Source organism: Aquarana catesbeiana, linkage group LG08 (assembly GCF_042186555.1).
Source record: "Aquarana catesbeiana isolate 2022-GZ linkage group LG08, ASM4218655v1, whole genome shotgun sequence".
NCBI classification, from domain to species: domain Eukaryota; kingdom Metazoa; phylum Chordata; class Amphibia; order Anura; family Ranidae; genus Aquarana; species Aquarana catesbeiana.
In genome coordinates, this window is record NC_133331.1 from 159,150,770 (window position 1) to 159,170,817 (window position 20,048).

Here is a 20,048-nt window from a genome sequence, read left to right on the forward strand (position 1 = left end):
GTAAGGAAAGCACTGAGAATTGTGCGCACCACCTCACGCCAATACCTAACCAGTTTGGGACACATCCACAGCATATGAAGTAAATCTGCAGAAGATTGCTGACAACACGTGCACTCCGAAGTGTCTCTCCTACCCCATTTAAACAGCTTTAACTGGGTCCTATATGTTCTGTGACTGATAAACAGCTGGATCAGGCGCTGTGCAGATGAGTGACAAAGAGGGTACATTTTCCAGAATAGTTTGCCAATAATCATCCGATACAACTCCTATATCCTTCTCCCACCCTCTCCTACCTGGCCAATCAGGTACATCCTGAAGACTGGACATTAGTTGGCCATATAAAGATGATATAAAGGCCTTTTTTTCTCAGTAGCCCCTGTTAGAGAGGTTAAAAGTGGCATAGGATCTACATCTAAATTAACGCATTTAATCTGAGCCTGCAATGCATGGCGTAGTTGAAGGTATTTAAAGAAGTCCTGGCGGGGGATTTGAAAGGCCTCCTGCAGTTCCCTAAATGATTTCAGTATGGTTTGAGAGTAAATTTGTGCTATACATTGAGGCCCTTGAGTGCGCCAGCGTTCAAAACCCTCCAGTTTAAACAACTCTTCAAAACTTCTATTCCCCCAAAGCGGTGCATACTCAGAGACCCCTTCATATTTCAATATGTGCTTCATTTCCTGCCATACTTTATTCATTATTGTCAGGGTTGGGTCATACTGGGAGCAGGCAAAAGCCCCTGATTTTAACTGGGTCAAAAGGTGATAGCGGGGATTAGGACTCAGTAGGAGGGCCTGTATAGAATCTGCCCAATTCATCAGTCCCCAGCCAGCGAAGTGCTGCAATTGGGAAGCCATGAAATACATTCTTGGCTGAGGAACCGCTAGGCCACCCCTATCCTTAGTCAACTGACGAGTGGAAAATTTGATCCTAGGGTTTTTACCTTTCCATAGCAACATGTGAAACAGCGCATCTGTTTAATCCATTCTAGGGATATCCAGATGGGCGAGTTGTGTTGACGTACAATAATTGAGGGGCCCAAATATTTTTATATGCGGTTTGCACGGCCTACAACCGATAAGGGCAGTTTTGTCCAGATGGTCCCCTTAAGCTTAAATTTATGTAGAATGGGGGCCAGATTGTATCGCTGGTAGTCTTCCACCATTGAGTGATTTTAAACTTCAGTAAAATTGATTTTTTATACATTATCTGGTATATGCCGCTTAGTCTCTTAAGGTAATCGTTTTTGGAGGGTGGAAATCTCATCCACCCACTGCAATTTCTTTTTGACAGTTTGTTGTTGAACCTGGAGGTCCACATACAGCGTTTCCCACCTGCAGCACAGGTCCTGGAACATCTCTAGGTGTAGTGACCATACTCCAGGTTCAAGGATCTCCTGGCTGAGGAATTCTGTCAATTGTCTACACCAACAATTCACACATCTGACAAGGTTAGACGGTGAAATTCTGCCCATTACAGGATCCAATCTACCTCTTTGCCACAGAGAGACATCTGATTCCTTCCAGATGAATGATGTACACCACCGCCATGGCATTGCCTGGGCTTCAGTTAGAATGACCCTCCAATAGAAAGGTAATGTATATGTTGACTGGTAAACGAAACCCTTCAAATGACAAAGACTACCCTGCACCAGCGGAGTCTCCAGTACCCCCTCTCCAAACTGACAGGCAGGCATACATGAGGATCCTCCAAAACAGACTGACAGCCAAGAACTGTTAGTAGGTTAAGAGCTGAGGGCACCCGTTACAGTGAATAAAATAAACAACGTGCTTCTCAGGGCTCAACCCAACCAGCCTACTCACAAAGGCCTCGTCTACCCTTGCAGCTGGAGGGAGCTAAAACAGGTGGTTGATCAACATTTTTACTGCTGTTCATCCCAGAGGTAAAATGGGCATCCAGGAGGCAACATTTCACCTTCCAGACACTTGTCAAATACTTATGAAAGGTTATCCACCATGAATCACTTTTCAGAGGTGCAGCAATGACAGAAGCAAGTTTTTTAACAACAAGATTGGTCTTTATTTGAGAAAATATAATGTACAGAATACAATAAGCGAAACTAGTATTCCAAATACACAATACAGTTATGCAACGTATAGATAGTAAACAGCAGACAGTGTTAGCTTAGCATTAAGTATTATTCCATGACAATGTCACCAGACAGGGGGAGGGGCAGCATCATAGCATATAGAAATCAACTGCTCGATACAGAGAGGGGGGGGGGGGGGTGACAGGAGGCAGCATGCCCATCTCACACTACATATATTGCCCAACCTTAGAGCATCCAGAGACATAGAGGGGGAGGTCAGATCGGGTTAGTCCACGGTTGCCAGACTTTGGCGAATTTTTGGGGACACCCTCTATTTATATAAGTTAATTTATAAAGAGGTATAACTGCATTTATCGAGTTCTCCCAGTCTCCTATTGTGGGGGGCCGACTAGATGTCCACTTCAGCAGAATCACTTTTTTACTTTTTTTAGCATAGAATAGTAATAGGGCCAATAATAATTTGGTATAGCGAGGTCTCTGTTCGTCGTCTTGAATACCCAACAGAGCCAACTCTGCCGATAGAGAAATTTCCAACTGTAGTCGGACATTTACAAATTCCTCTATAGCAGCCCAGTATCTGGAGAGTCTAGGACAGTTCCAAAACATGTGAATATAGTCACTGTCCGGTGACTGGCACTGCGGACAATTCAAGGACCTCTGTGGAAACGTTCTGTGCAATCTCTGAGGTGTGAAGTATACCCTGTGCAGGAATTTGGTCTGGATTAATTTATCCCTAGAGGAGATCAGTATTTTCAAAGCACTCGTCCCATGATTCCCTGTCTAAGGTCGGGATGTCTGTCCTCCACTTAATCCACAAGGCCTCCATCTTGGGCGAGCCTTTCTTAAGTAATGTAAAGTATAGCGTAGACAAGGGCTTTTGCAGATCTTCTTGTGAGAGCAACTCCTCAACCGCATCAGCCTGAATAATAGGCGGGATCGGAAACTGCGCTTGAAAGGCATGTCGCAGCTGATAATAGCGGAAAAACATCCACCCCGGGAGATTATGTTTAATCGCTAGTGCACGGAAGGGGATAAGGGATCCTGATGCCATAATATCTTTTAAAACCTTGACCTAGCCCACACCTGCGGATCCGGAACGGTCCGAAAATGCGGGAGGGCTGAGTTCCCCCACAACGGGCAGTATGGAGACCATTGGTTGGTGGCTAAGAACCTTTTCCTAGCCATTCCCCAGACTCGCAAAGTAGCCCCAGTAGGAGCAGGCAAGGAGGGGTACGATGAAGCCCCTCGGTAGGCCAGGTTACTTAGTTCAGTAAGGGATCCCACGATAGCCGCCTCAAGACACACCGCCGCGTTGGTTCTGGATTGTTCGAACCACCACCTGACCGTGACCAGGACGGCCGCCCAGTAGTACACCATCAGGTTAGGTAAGGCTAGGCCTCCATAACTCACAGGGAGCTGTAAAGTGGATCGTGCTATACGTGGAGATGATCCCCTCCACAAAAAGGAGCCAATACACGTATCTAGATTCTTAAAAAAAACTTGGGGTATCCACGTTGGCCAATTTCGAAATATATAATTGAGCTTGGGTAGGTATATCATTTTTAAAACATTGATCCTCCCAAGTAGATTCAGGGGAAGATTGGCCCATCGGGAACAGTGCTCTTTCAGTTGCGCAACTACTGGGAATAGGTTGAGGCGCTGATATGCCTGGGGCTCTCTCGCTATTCTTATACCAAGGTACGTAAATTCTTCCACCCATCTCAATGCCGTCTGAGGTGCCAACTCTTTTGCCCGTCCATCTAAAGGGAAGAGGACTGATTTGGTCCAATTTATACGTATCCCTGAGAATTGCCCAAATTCGTCAAAGGCCTCCAGAGCAGCCTCCAAAGAAGCATTGGCATCTTGCAGGTAAAGCAGGGTGTCATCAGCGTATAATGATATCTTCTCCTCCAGAGGGCCAATCTTGAGTCCCATTATGCGGTTGGATTCCCGGACCAAGATCGCCAGGGGCTCCAAGGCCAGCGCAAACAAGCTGGGGGAGAGGGGACAACCCTGCCGGGTACCCCTCTGAAGGAGAAAGAAATCTGAAAGGGTATCATTTTCTCAAATCCTTGCCCTAGGGCCTTTGTACAGGACACGGAGCCATTGCATGAAACGAGGTCCTATTCCAAATTTCTGCATTATCGCCCATAAATACTCCCACTCAACAGAGTCAAAAGCCTTTTCTGCGTCCAGAGAGGCTATGACTCTAGTTCCTCTATTATCATGGGCGGTAGCCAGATTCAGGAATAAGCGACGGATATTGATATCGGTATCCTTACCCGGCATTAAAACCAGTCTGGTCAATCTGCACTAGGTCTTCTATCACCCTGCCAATTCTAATAGCCAGTATTTTTGCCAACAATTTAGCATCAGCATTGATAAGGGAGATAGGCCGGTAAGAGGCGCATTCCTCAGGGTCCTTGCCAGGCTTGGGCACCAATACGACAATCGCTTCGGAGAACGATTCTGGGATGGATCCCAGTTCCGCAGACCGCAGCAGTAGCGAGGTAAGCCTAGGTGCTAGGAGATCCTGGTATGTGGCCTAAAATTCTATGGGGATGCCATCCGGTCCAGGGGACTTTCCAGATTGCATAGCACCCAGTGCCTCCTGAACTTCCTCTAAGGAAATGTCCCTATCCGACTCCTCGCGTTTCTCAGCTGTCAAGGAGGGAAAGGGAATCCTCTCCAGATACTGGAGTAGCTCATCACTGCTGAAGTCTGCTCTAGATGAGTACAGATTTTGATAGAACTCAAGGAACTTTGCATTAATGTCAACCGGGGTCATCAATAGGCGACCATCTGGCGCCCTCACCCTTCCAATATGGGTCATATTATTCCTTCCCTTTGCTAACCAGGCCAATAGTCTTCCATTCTTATCACCGAATTCAAATACCCTCTGTGCACTATCCAGCATAGATTTTTGCGTTAGCTCGACTCTAAGAAGGGACAATTCCCTCAGAGAGTCCTGCCAGAGCACATAGCGATTCTGATCAGGGTTTTGTATATACTCCTCTTCCTTCAATTTCGCCTGCATCTCCAGGTGTCTCAGAGACTGCACAGAGTCACGCTTCTTGGTTGCTATGCGGGTCATATACTCCCCCCTAAGCCAAGCCTTGAAGGCATCCCACTGTACCAGAGGCCCAGTGGACACATCATTGTTTAGCCAAAAATTACATAAAGCCTCAGGGAGCTCTTCTTGAATGTCAGGGTCCATAATCCAATATTTAGACAGCCTCCACACTCTCTCACCCATCACATGGGAAAGTCGGATAGTAACCGATACCGGAGCATGATCCGAGATACCTCTGGAAAGGATCTCAGAGGATTCGATCCTCCGAAGTAATGCAGAGGAGGCAAAAGCCAAATCAATGCGGGACATGGTCCGGTATGTTGTAGATAGACATGTGAAAACCCTATCCGAAGGGTGATAGTGGCGCCAAACGTCTGTCATGTGGAAGGCGGAGGCCCAATGAGAGAGTCTATGCTGGGGTGGTCCGGAAGCATGGAGTCTATCAATGTCTCTGGAAGGGGCCAAGTTGAAATCACCCATAAATAATACATTTTCAACATTGTATAGTGTGACCTTTTGCATAAGTTCATGGAGAACAGCAACATCTGCCGGAGGTGGCAGGTACATCCCCACTATTACAAAAGGAATTTCTGAGATTAAAGCATGTAAGAGAATGTACCTGCCCCCCGGGTCCAACTTAACCTCCACAATCTGAAATGGAAGGGATCTATGCACTAGTATGCTAATGCCTCTTGCATAATTAGAGTATGGTGCATGATAATGCGCGCCTACCCAAGCCTTTTTTTAGACTAAGGATGCGAGAGCCGACAAGATGTGTCTCCTGGAGTATACACACTTGTGGGCGGAGTCTCCGCAGGTAGGCAGATACCAGGGAACGCTTAACCGCCGAATTAAGGCCTCTCACATTCCAAGAAACCACCAAACACTTAGCCATTGGAGAGGTGCATCAATAAAAATAAAAACGACAAAATTTTAAGAGCATCCGCAGATACTAATTTCAAGGGGAAACTCTTCCCTCCCGGGCCACATTGGAGATCCATATCCCACAGAGCTCAAAAAAATTGGGCTCCGCGTGATAGGGAAATGCCAACATATACTTGCATATAAAGACCAACCGTAATTTGCATTTACATTCTTGAAAACAAAAATAATAAGTAAAAACAACGAAACAAAAAATTAACGTGGGTGCCCAAACATTAGCATCCCGAAACAACCCCCCCCCCCTCCCACCCCATGCACCTCGTGAACATGAGGAGCATCTGGATCCCAAAACACCCATAATACTAGAGTTAGTAACCTAAGTTAGGGTTGTGAGCTTGGATAAAGACCTCACATCTTCCCTGATACCAGGGGTTATGTGTGAGTGTAATAAGTTCCTTCTTGAAGCTAGTGGAGTGAACAAAAAAGAAACCGAAAAAAGAAAAAGAAAAAAGTAACCAGGCATACGCAGAAAAGAGACTTGCAGCATTTACCTGCCTAAACAGGGGCACATTCTTAGAGTCTGTTACCATAAAATGGCATCGTCCTCGTCCAGCACCGAGGGGATCCATAGAGAGTTCCAATGTAGTCCCAACCGAAGGTAAACAACTAACGAGAACTGAAGAGCGGTGTAACTGATATATTCCCTGTTCCAAGGCCAGGCATACAATTTGCACTAAGGGCCGGCTGTGCGGAACATCAGGAGCCGGGAACACTAACATAATCCATGTCAGGCACATTTACTACAGGAAAACATTTTAGCTGGTAAATCAGTGCACCAACCTTGCAGAGTAATCTTCTTATGGGGGCAGAGTGTCCAACCAAGCCGATGCATCCTTGGGGCTAGTAAAGAAACGTGCTGTTTCCCCATCAATCACCCTTAATTTGGCCGGGAATAAAACACTATATTTTATACCTCTCTTCCGCAGGGCCACCTTTACAGCATCAAAGAATCGCCTCTGTCGTTGTGTTTCCATTGTATAGTCCGGGAATAGTAGGAGTTTGGTGTTCTGAAAGGGTAAATCTCCCGCAGCACGAGACGCCCTGAGTAACTCGTCCCGGTCCCGAAAGTTTAATAACCTGAGAATGAAAGTTCTCGGAGGGGCTCCCTCAGGGCCAGGTCTTGGCGGTACTCGGTGGGCTCTCTCAACCGCAAAGTAAGGGGAAAGCTGAGCCGTCGGTAGCAGGGAGCGCAACAGCCCCTCCGTGAACTGTGACGGAGAACGGCCCTCCACTCCCTTCGGCAGTCCCACGATCCTCAAATTGTACCGGCGGCTCCGGTTCTCGGCATCCTCAGCTCGGTATTCGAGCGCCTTAACCTTAGTTTGTAGTGTGCGAATGGAAGCAGCATGATCGGTTACTGTGTCTTCCACCATCCCAACTCTGTTCTCAGCCTCCGTTACTCTAGAGCGGATCTTGTCCAGATCTTGCCGAATCAGGCCGACATCTAGCTGAACCTCCTCTATTTTTGAAGCCAGGGTGAATTGGCAGGAGGTAATGGCAGCTTGGCAGGTTGTAATAGCCGCCATGATCTCTGACAGTCCCGGAGACGCCGACCCTGAGTTCTCCTCATGGTCTGTTTGCGACGCCATATTGCTATGGCGCACAGGGGATCTCATGGAGCAGGAGTTTGAGACAGTCTCTACGGGTATATCAGGGGGGAACTTCAATTTCTTGCCCCTCTTCTGGTAGCCGGAAGCTTTAGAAGGCATCCAGGGATTATTAAGTCTCTTTTTTGCAGGTAGAGGTAGGGAAAACGGATAATTTACCGGATCACACTCCAGGAGAGCTCAGGAACACGTCCGCTCAGTCTTCCATCCCGGCCACGCCCCATCAGAAGCAAGTTTAAATGAGACCTTAGCAAGCCTTCAGAGATCAAGCAACGCCAATGGATCTGGAAAGCGCTCCATAGCCAATTCTTACCAGAACAGAGTCTGGAAAACACCCTATGTAGAGTGGCCAAAAGTCACTTTCAAGATATCCTGCAATGTCCAGTCCATCAAGGTCCAGACGCAGTGCTCAAAGGGTTAGGCTGAAGTCGAGGTCGACTGTCAGTAAGCTGCAATGAGAGAGGACAGTGCTCCAGCAGCAATGGAGAGAAGAGTCTTGATTAAAGGAAAAAAAAAAAAAGTGCTAGCAAAAACAATAAGTTAGTCTAAACAGTAGAGCTGTAAAACAGATATCCATCCCTATAGGACACTGGCAAAAAAAATGCTGGTAGTGGGATGGATTATCCTGGACTAACCTACAGTTGTTTGCCAGTGCTTCAATCTCCTCTAGGTGGTACTAGAACTAAAAAATTAAAGGAGTCCTCTGTCCCTCAATTGACAAGGATAAAATGCAGATACACATGGAAAAAGTAAGCATACTCCTTTAAATCCATGAAATTAGAACACGGTGTTCCAGATAAGGTGCCAGTGATTATAACCTACTTGGCAATAGTAGTAAGGCTTATTTAAGCCTCTAACATCTAAGTTATTGTATGCTCATTGGTATGGATGCCTGTCATGTCATGTCAAGATCAAAAGGGCTCTCTAAAGTGGTGGATGTCTGAATCTTCCAAGGGGTTTAAAAAGATTGCCAAGTGATATAAAAAGTGGCTAATTTTTCCAGGACTGGCTAGTCCACCAAATTCAGCCCAAGAGCTTACAATTAGATGCTAAAAGTCTCCAATTTGGTGTGGGATGTGCAGGTAACTCTAGCAACAGTTCGCGTCAAAACGAGTCCATCTACGATCAAAGAGATTGCACCAATTTAAAATTAATTTAAATTCACCTTTTATAAAAAAAATAATAAATGTACATGATTTTGCAGGTAAAAAAAAAATGTGCATTTATTACACTGCATCTGGTAAAGCACTGCACCCACGATCAGTGCAATGCCGATCTTCTGCAGTGACACAATATAGAGGTCTGCCCATGCCACCAGTAGGGGCAAACTATTACTGAATTGCAGAATGAACCAATGAAGTACGAGTGAGTGCATCAGCACCCTTGCAGTTCACTGAAAACAACAAAATTGTCTGCCATGGTGAAAGATTGGACTTGTAGTTCATTCATGCACAGAACTTTGCAAATGAATGATACAGCCGTGTGGGCAGAGCCCCGCATAGTCACACTGTTTTAAAAATGGTCACTGTCACAGCAGAGGATCGGGGGGGGGGGGTTTGGGGGTTCCGGGACTGGAGCACAGTGCAATTTTTTTTAAACTAGTGGGTGAGATATAAATAGTGTTGAGATAGATAACTATTAGGAATGTTTCTGCTTTAGCTTATAAGCTGATGGCCCCAGACACTGGTCTAAGTTTACTGTATTATGTACCAGGCACCTTGGATAAAAACGAGCTCTGTAGTGCATAGTGATCACTTACTCATTCATGCACATGAAAATAATTTTCAGCTCATAGGAAATTCATTTATGTCTGTTATTCTAACTCATGGTCAACCTTTCGATTACAACAGTCAAGTCTGTGTGCCAAGACAATAGGAAAAGTAAGAGAACAGGCATGCAATTAAAAGCAGAGTTCGATCCAAATGTGGAAAACGCCGCTTATCTGGCCCCCCCCCCCCCTCCTCCGGTGCCACATTTGGCACCTTTAGGGAGAAGCAGGTACCTGTTTTTGATAAGTTCGGCTCCCCCTCCTTTTTCCCCCACCGCCGGGCCATTCAGAAAGCGCAGTGCACTTCACACATGCGCAGTAGTCAACAGATTGACGGATTCTCTTACAGGCAATGGCAGCGGCAGCACCGAAAGTTGATGGAAATATCGGCTGGGGTGTTGACATCGCTGGATTCCAGGACAGGTAAGTGTTCCAATATTAAAAGTCAGCAGCTACAATATGTGTAGCTGCTGACTTTTATTTGTTTGTGGTATTCCGCTTTAAATAGGCATTTTTATGTGAATCTCCTAAATCAGGAGCTTGAATTAACACAAAAGTGACAGTATAGAGGTCTCTAAATAAATTTAACTTTCATCAAATGTTTCTTTTCTGAAAGTATGAAAAACACATTTTAATGTTCTTAAAGCTTTTAAACACTTTTATCCATGTATCCTTAACTTGAACATTTAAAGGGCTGATCTACCCAGTATCTATATTTTAGTTATAGCTGGAATCTGGTATGCTAAGTTGGCACCTGCCTTCGAACATCTTGGATACCCCAACAGCAAGAAATCCCTGCCAAAATTCCCAACTTGGTTTCTGTCTATCTAGTTGTTTAGGGCATAGCTGCCAATGTTAGTGTTCCAGCACCCTGTTAAAATTTCACAATGTAAATAACAATTAAAAAAGAAAATTCAACATGGATCTTACCAATAAAAAAACAAAAAACAAAAAAAACAAAAACAAATAACCTACCAAGATCTACGAGAACTTAAAGTGCTTGTCAAGTCAAATAAAGATTACTGCCAGCCCCTCTGCTCTACTAAGCCATCCTACACTGTGTAAATGTTTGTATAAAATTTGCCTGTATATACCTTTTTCAGATCGTTTCTGGCCGGTCACATAACCTCCTCCCCCCGATCTAAAGGCAACAGCAGGAGGGCCGAGATCTCCCTCTGACGTCAGCCAGGAGGTCACATGACTGCTGTGCTCTTTGCTCAGCCCCTCCCGCTGTAACCCCATAGATCGGGGAAGGAGAGCAGCCGGAGGTCACGTGACCACCCAAATGATCTGAAAGAAGGTATTCACAGGCAAAATTTTATACAAACATTTACAAAGTGTAGGATAGCTTAAGTAGAACCGAGGGGCTGGCAGTAATCTGTAACTTTACTGCCAGCTCCTAATAGCGGGGGGGGGGGGGGGGGGGGGGGCCGGAGGGCATGGCACACACACACACACACACACACAGCAGATGACAGGTGGGGAGGGAGGGGGAGAGAGGAGAGCAGCGGGATGATGGAAGCATGTAACCCAACCACAGTAATTGTGGATCAGCAGCCATGACTGCCATGGTCAGCACACTAAGGGGGACACAGGAACAGGCAGGATCAACCAGGTTTTTTACAGCAGAGAGAGGGACAGATTGGACAGTACAAGCACTGTGCTGTTTAACCTGCTATAAGGTAACAGGAACTCTTTTTTTTTTTTTTTTTTTTTTTTTTAGGGTTACCTCTTTAAATATCAGTTTTGTATAGGGTGTTCTTTAACCCTTTTTATCTCAGTCATAATCACACTTTGTATTTATACAAAATGAAAATCGCCATCACTATAAAATATTTTTGGTACGGACTGTTCTTGCTATAAAATGCTCATGACATGTATACATTTAACAATTTGTTACAATAGTTATGCATTCAACAATGCTTCCTATGTTGCAAAAACAAAGTAAAGAATGTATAATTTTGTTAGTTAAAAAAATCCTAGCAACACTTACACACACCTCCGTTTAGACTCGCCTCTACGAAGACACGAATAGTCTTCACACACAGCTCAAAGTTTTCTGGTGTAACATGTGCAGCATCCCGGACAATGAAAGAAAGGGACTCCACGCTCTTCATGAGAGATTTTGTATCATGTGGACCAAAGTCCAAACCAATTACTAAACTGTACTGGTTTACTGGAGTGCTGGCACCAGGTTTGGTCACTGCTGCAGACACTTTAGAAGAGTCCACATCCTCCTTTCCAACCTGTGTGGAGAAGATAAACCATTTATATACTAAAAAGTGCAAAATTAACCTTCATTGCTGTGTTGTAAATTGCAACATGACTTGCTTCACACTTTTACATTCCAGGTAGTTGAAAGTAGCTAATTTGAATGAAAAGTACAGTAGATCTTGAACTTTATAAATGTATCCAAATAGAATTGAGTTGTATCACAGAGGATCTTCATTATTGGCTTATTTTGATTCATTTCCACCCCTCTATTTTGCCATCTCCTAGCAGCTGCAGGCTATAGTTTATTTATAGTTTAACCCTGCTATCCCCTGCCCCTCCCCCCAAAAAAATCCCCTTTCTTCCCTTCTAAGGAATATCCTTGATTCTTACCCAATTCCCCATGAAAACTACAATGGAGTCTCTCGTGGTGGAGTGCTGGGAGAGAGTCTTAAATAAAGGTTTCAGGGGTTACTACTGTACCCAGGGCCGCTGATAGGGGGTATCCCTGGTCTTTCTGCTTTCTGTAGGAGGCCCAGGCACACAGTAAGGCCCAGACAGCAGGGGGAATCTGTGCGGTAGGGCAGGGGGACAAAGGCAGAACTATGCCCTGTGCAACTTTCTGCAGCAGCTCTTTTTAGCTGCTACATGGAGAGACACAGACAAAGGGCATCCCCTCCCGTGTGCCCAGGCCTCCCTCCTGCAGCTCTGTTTAAACCTCTGATCTCTCACCAAAGCCCCCCAACAAAGTTAAAAAAAAAAAAAAAAAAAAAAAAGTGAAAAATTTTAAATAAATGTAAAAAAATAAAATAAAAAAAATAATGAATTTTTTTTAAAATTATTAAAAATATAAAAAAAAATTGTAAAAAAAAAAATTAAGGGCTCATTCACGTGGGATCTCTGAGCCATACAGTGTGAATAAGCAGTTTGTGCGACAGATCCTAATTTGAGAAGTCTGTCTGTGTTCGGGGCCTTACACCTGCAACCCACACGCCTGTCAAATTAGGACCTGTGGCAAGTTAATACAGCTGCTGCATCCCCATAGCACAGGCAACCTGCGCACAGCTCCAGCTACAAAAATAAATAAAATAAAAAATAAAAAACACTGATTCACACTGCACAGGTCACACTGCCCAGGTGAATGAGCCCCAAGACCACATTTGCACACAAAACTTTATTAACTCAATATAGTTTTACCTTTTAGATTTAGCAGGAATTTTGTAAGTCATGTTAGGTTTGTGTCAGCTAATGATTTTAGTGTATTTTTTGTGAAAATAACATTTTGATATTTTCTGGAAGGGGGGCCCCGTCGGGTAGGCTGTATGGGGTCCTGTGATTTCTAACAGAAGCCCTTACTGTGCTTCCTTGGTAAATTCCATATTCCCTAATGGATTTTCTATGAATAGTTGCTGGTCTACAGGTCTTTTTATTTTATGATGTGATTATCGATGTATTTGTTGAAGATGTAATTTATAATGAAATCTATACATGGATTCTTAATTATATTCTCTGGGTCTCTCCCCGAGAGTTGCTCATAACATATTACATTCAAAAAAAAAAAAAGTATCTAGACACAAAGCTGCTGAAAGCATAACTTCACCCAAAAACGTAATTATACATATTTTTAATTGTTGCGACAGGGGCTGTTCTTCCATGATTTCAGTGCAGCTGTGTCAGCACCTGCCAATATGATAGCTGAGCTTCTTGGTTTAACTGATGGTGTGCATTTTCTAAATACTTTTACAGCAGACAATTCACTACATAGCAGGTCACATAGAAATGAAGTGTGTTGTGAATAATTTTTGTGAAGAAAACCGATCTCTGAAGAAATTCATAGGGGACCACTAATAATCTCCACGTGGGTGTGGTTTATTGGAGTCTATGTAGTCCTTGAGGAGATGGCGGTCTTTATTACCGACAATGATTGAAGTTCCAAAATTGTATGGTTGTCACTGGGCAGAGAATGATGGAAATTCCAAAATGCTATGGTTATCGCTGAAAGAGGAGTTTAGAGAATATCTATCCTAGTCACATAGGTCTAGGAGGAGATTTACACTCACTTTCTGTTGTATCTTTGAGCACTTTTACTTTCTGTAAACCTAGTAAGCAGCGAAAATCCAGTAAAACACAGTCGCAAAAGCAACAATCTACTTGTTTGTTGATGGTTTTAAGAGATAGATGGATGGAGGTGCCATCTTTTTCGTCTACTTTTTTTTTTTTTTAACCACTTAGCTTTTTTTTCTATCCTCTGTCAATCTTTTTATTGAAGACTTGTTGTACAATTTATTACAGAGGACACCTCTTTTTGACTCTACATACGATCTAACAATGGAAGTCACATCTTCATAATCCTATCTGTACAGTTTTAAAGTGATATTGTTAATCCTGTGAGATTTATGGATTTTAAGCTACTCAGTTTGCTAACAAGGATGGTATTAATGCTAATATGATGACTTCTGGTTTTCTACTACATGATGCTTATTGTTTGTATGTCTTTGATACTCTACTCCATTGCAAGATACTCTCTTATCATGAACCGAGATCTGCTGTAACCCACTGTACATGTATTTTTCTTGAAAAATGATCAAAAAAAAAAAAAAAGAACAGATAAAGGTCCCTTACCACCAGCCAACCACTATTCACCATATCCACATCAGTGACAGATCGGTGCATCTTTGATTGCTTGCTATGTTCTGTGTATACCTCAGAGTCTGAGGTGTACCCACGATCCAGACTTACATCAGTTGAGTGGTATGAAGACACTTCACTATCTGACTGTGCACCTGACAAAAGACATAAAATGTAAAAAAAACAAACCCACAGAAATATCACATCCAAAACATGAGAAAATTAACCGCAATGGACAAACTGCGTTAGGTAAAGAAAAGAATCACATTTTGTTGCTTTGCAGCCTGCAATGAAGACAAAACACAGTTTTTCTTTTATCCAGCTGTATTTACTCAGTGCAACTTATAACATTCATGTCAAAGCTATAACACCAACATGTCAGAAACATTTTTAAAAAAATTCAAATACAGTCACCGAGTTGGAAAATGGATCATTCTAAAAATGGACCCCTTCTAAAAATGACGTATTACCTCAATCAGGTGTAGCTAATCACCTTCTCAATGGCACACAAAGACATTTGACTTTCAAACGTGGTAATTTTGATTTGCTCAGCACTTAGCTGGTCTTTCTTTCCTCTGTCATTCTTTTTATTCAAGACTTGGTTGTACAATTTTTTTTTACAGAAATAAAGTTGAGCGTTCCTGGAGCATTTCAGTCCCTGCTAGTGCAATTGAAGCAAACAATCATCTATGGGTGGCAAGGCACTGTCAAAAAGATCTCCGGGAATAAAGTTGTGGACAGGCACAAGGATCCAAAAAAAGGTCAAAGGCTTTATCAAAGTCTAGAAGTACAGTGAAATCTATTATTAACAAGTGGAAGGTATTTAGTACAACACCGACCCTCCTTGGATCAGGACATCACTCAAAACTGGATGAAAGAGCCAGGAGAAAACTGATCACAGAGGCTACTAAGAGCCCTACAGCTACTCTGAAGCAGCTGCAGGAATTTATGAGAGTAGTCATTACATGCATTAGACAATATCACAAATTCTCCAAAAACGTGGGTTGTATGGAAGGGGTTGCAAGAAAAACTCAGCAAGAAAAGTCACATGTAGTCAGGACTGAGCTTTGTCAAAGCGTACCTTAAAGATTCTGGTTCCACATGGAAAAATGTGTTAGGGTTAGATGGGACTAAAATTTAAGTATTTGGCCTCAACACCATATGTCTGGCGGAAATCCAATACAACTCACCATCCAAACAACACCATTCCGACAGTAAAGCACGGAGGTAATATCCTGGTTTGGAGGTGTTTCTCTGCAGCAAGGACTGGAGCACTTGTCAGGATAGAGGAAAAATCGATGGGGCAAAAGACTGTCAAAGCCTTGAGGAAAATCTGCTGCCCTCTGCAAGAGTGGTCAATGGGAAATAGGTTTACCTTCCAACTCGACAATGACCCAAAGCACACAGCAAAAATTACCACACAGTGGTTGAAGGAGAAAAAAGTGAATGTCCTTGCATGGCCTAGTCAGAGCACAGACTTAAAACCCAATGAAAATCTGTGGAATGACTTGAAGATTGCAGTCCACAAATGGTCACCATCACATTTAACTGAACTTGAGCAGTTCTGCAAAGAAGAGTGGGCAAATATCCCAACAGACTAAAGGCTGTAACTAAAGCAAAAGGTGGTTCAACAAAATACTGACATAAGGGGGTGAGATCCTTTTTCCAATTCTGTCATTCGGTTTTTGAATTTTTTTTACTGACGTGTTGGTGTTATATTTTTTACTTGGATGTTAAAAGTTGCAGCTGGATAAAACAATCGTGTCTTTATTTCAGGCTTCAAAACAAAACGTGATTATTTTAAAGGAGGGGGGGGGGGGGGGGTCGATTCTTTTCTATACCCACTGTATGCACCAGGCATATTCCTGGTAAACTGGTAGGCAGTACTCTTGGAAATATGCGTCCAGGCCAAGTATACAGAAGAAAAACATACAAAAATAATTTAAACAAAAACTAGGCCATGATCTCTAACTGTTACCGGAAATAAATGGTCACTGAAAAGCAAAAGCAAACAATCAGTTTGGCAAAAATTCTGGAATGCTAACTTGGCCTTTCTGCTCACAGTGTATATGCAGTCACATAAAATCCCTGAGTTCAGTTCTATATGTCGCTGTAAATACATCTCATTTTGAGAGGCCCATCTAGTTCAAAACACTTTCACAAAACAAATCACAAATAGTAGAGAGGTCTTGTTGGTCTAGAACAGGGGTCTTCAAACTACGGCCCTCCAGCTGTTCAGGAACTACAATTCCCATCATGCTTGTGAACGTCAGAGTTTTACAATGCCTCATGGGACATGTAGTTCCGCAACAGCTGGAGGGCCGTAGTTTGAAAAATCCCTGGTCTAAGATAATCCAAATGTAAGCTTAAAGCAGCATTATATTCAGAATGTACCCCTGTTAAAAGCCACAGTTTATCATGTGGTTGGTCATCTAAACCCCTATGTTTTGAGATGACAAACACTTACTGACATCCAGGTAAGGCATGTTAAATTTACTGTACTTTAACCAGACATCCCCCTTGACCTATTAGAAATACACCTAATATAATCCTACTGGTACAGGTGACTAAGCACCAAATATTTTATTGGAATACGCCGTTAAAATTTTAGATTTGATATAAGTTTTAACAAAATTCATCAAATAATTCTGTTTGTCGATTTCACAGAATACATATAATGGTTAACTACGTGTGTACTAGCCTGTAATACCCCTTACTCACAAAGCCATTTTCAGTTTTCTATGCTGTCCTTGTTGGACTGACAGTTATTTGGTCATGCAACACTCTACCCAAATACATTTTATAGCTTTTCTTTTTTTTTTTTTTTCTTAAGACAGAGTGGTATTTAATAAGTGCGATTTTAATATAAAAAGAAAAAAGGCAGGATATTTTGGGAAAAAACTATTACCCTTACTTTCTGTTAAAATAAAAATGCCAAGTACAACCCCCCTTCCACCACCAAATTGACCCCTTTTAGAAAGCAGACACCCAAAAATCTCTTTTTGACAGAATTTTGTGGAAATGAACATGATCGGGATTTAAAATGAAAAAAAAAAAAAAAAACAGAACTTGGTAATGGTGCACTAATACAATAATATACAAGCCATACACAGAGGGATCAGGAGAGTGTTTTAAATTGCAATCCATAGCATATTTACTTGCAATCCTATATCCTGTTACCACTTTCTTATATTTAAGATTTCATATCTCAAGGATATGATGTGGGTTAAATGAAAGCTCTCATGTTAATATTACACAAATGTAAACTCAACAACTGGGTTTGCATATTAAATGTACATGTAACCACAATCAGCTATTAAAAAGTGAAAAGTTTCATGGATGATTGTTAAACTGTCCCATTACTTTTGGTCCCTTAAAAAGTGGGAGGCACATATACAAACTGTTGTAATTCCTACACCATTCACCTCATTTGGATGTAAATGCCCTCAAATTAAAGCTGAAAGTCTGCAGTTAAAGCACATCTTGTTCGTTTTAGTTCAAGTCCATTGCAGTGGTGTATAGAGCCAAAAAGATTAGAATTGTGTCAATGTCCCAATATTTATGGACTTGACTGTATTTAGTGACACTATTTAACCTCATGTGTGATTTGCACAATGATGAGATTGCAGTTATAGTTTGTTCTAAAATGAAAATATAACCCAAAAAGTAAAATCCCAGTAAACTCAGTCTGTATATGCAGTAAAGCATGCTCGTTATGCCCACTGTGGAACCTAATGGGTTAATCCTGTGCATTGTGTGAAAAGGCAGTTTGAGCCTGTCTTCTCTGATCCCCCCTTCTTTTACTGCCCCCAATCCATCTCCGGATAGAACAGTGCCTTGGAGGCACTCTGCACATGCTCAGTTTGGTGTATATTGCTAGAGTTTTTTTTTTCTGGGAGGGTGCATGTGATCAGCACAGGGCCAATCAGCACTGTTCAGACAGAAGTCAGGGGTAATGTAGCCTCATAGGACAGTCAGAGAAGAAGGAAAACTCCTCCTTCAAGCTTTAACCAGTGCTCGTCCAGACACTGACAGAGGTCACAAGACTGCTACTGTATATACTGCTGATAAGAGATTTAGCAGTTTATATTTTCTAAAATATTTGTATTTTCACGTTTGGTGTACTCTGGGAGTCCAGATATAGTGCATGCTGAACTGAGCGATCAAACAGCACTAATCGTTTAGCTCTCCCCTCCGCTTTGAGCAGAGAGCTGATGACTGTCAGTCTGTGGTTCTCTGCTCAACCCTCCCAGTGCTCACTGAAGCGCCGGGGAGGAATGGGAGCCACTGGCTCACTCTTCCAGTGGCACAGCTGAGAGACTGAGCCAGCTGCTGGTCCAGGCATCTGGGTGGATCCTGACTGAAAAGTTTGGATCTTTCCCCAGCCTAGACTGGCTGAGTGATGTCAGCTGACAGCAGGCTTTAGCCCACACTTCTCCTTCAAGTAGTAAGGCAATGGTAGATAGTATATTTTTTCTCAGCTTGACACAAAGTGGTTGTTAGGGTAAAAGGTTTTTTTTACCTTTATGCATTCTCTGCATTAAGGTAAAAATTGTTTCAATAGTACCTCCCCCAGTCTCCCTCTTAACACTTATCCGAGTCATCTCAGTGCTGTCCCATCTGCAGCAGCTCTTTTCCCCTCTCTAACAAGCTTAACTGAGACTAGAGGGAGCGGTGTGCATCTATATATGCGCACAGCCCAGCTCAGGTTCAAGCCAGCATGAATGCCTCCATAGCAAGTGGCCTGCTATGGGGGCACTAGGAGAAGAGGAGCAACCAAGAGTGCTGGCGGGAGATTCCAGAAGATGAGGCTCGGGACCGCTCTGTGAAAAACCATTGCAAAGAGCAGGTAAGTATAAAAAGCCTTTATAATCACTTTAAATAAGCTGGTAATCTATATTAAAATATGCTGTTTAGTAGTGATAACCTCAAAAACCCAAGAGATTTGATGACACATAGTTGTCTTTTGAGATTACACCTCAGAGCTTACCGTACTCTCCTAAAGCACAAAAAAAAAAAAAATTGAAAACATTGCTCTTTAACCACTTGCCGACCAGCCGCCGTCATGATCCCACAAGCCGTCGTAGCTATACGTCGGCCCCTTTAAGCGGGATAGCAGGCGCGAGCCGCTGCACTCGGGGAGTGCCGATGCTCGTGACCGGCGGTTGTGATGACTGGCGGGCACGAGAGGCAAAACAGGGACGTGTGTGTGTGTACACACACACAAATCCCTGTTCTGTTCCGAGAGGAGATGCAGATCATGCGTTCCCAATAGCTAGGAACAACGATCTGTCATCTCCTATAGTCAGTCCCTTACCCCTACAGTTCGAACACACAGTCAGGGAACACAGTTAACCCCTCGATCGCCCCCTAGTGTTAACCCCTTCCCTACCAGTGACATTTATACAGTAATTAGTGCATTTTTATAGCACTGATCTCTGTATAATTGTCAATCGTCCCAAAAATGTGTCAAAAGTGTCCGACGTGTCCGCCATGTCACAGTCATGATAATCGCAGATCGCCACCAATGCTAGTAAAAAGAAAAAAGTAATAATAAAAATACCATAAATCTATCCCATATTACGTAGACGCTATAACTTTTGCGCAAACCAATCAATATACGCTTATTGCGATTTTTATTACCAAAAATATGTAGAAGAATACATATCGGCCTAAACTGAGAAAAAAAAAATAGCTTTTAAAAAAAAAAAAAAATGGGGATATTATAGCAAAAAGTACAAAATATTGTGT

The 20,048-nt window shown here is 42.9% G+C and overlaps 1 protein-coding gene across 8 annotated transcripts in view; it reads right to left on the reverse strand.

Moving 5' to 3' along the window:
* The window catches only part of GBF1 (golgi brefeldin A resistant guanine nucleotide exchange factor 1), a 385,214-nt gene that overhangs the window by 52,800 nt on the left and 312,366 nt on the right, over window positions 1-20,048 (reverse strand). For 4 of the 8 annotated variants that reach the window (XM_073596625.1, XM_073596624.1, XM_073596621.1 and 1 more), the window contains 2 exons: window positions 14,292-14,452; window positions 11,458-11,704 (listed from right to left, as the gene is read on the reverse strand). In XM_073596625.1, coding sequence (XP_073452726.1) covers window positions 11,458-11,704; window positions 14,292-14,452 — 408 coding nt within the window. Of the gene's footprint in view, window positions 1-11,451; window positions 11,705-14,291; window positions 14,453-20,048 lie in introns of all 8 variants that reach the window. The other 4 variants (XM_073596623.1, XM_073596622.1, XM_073596619.1 and 1 more) reach the window with 1 other exon arrangement.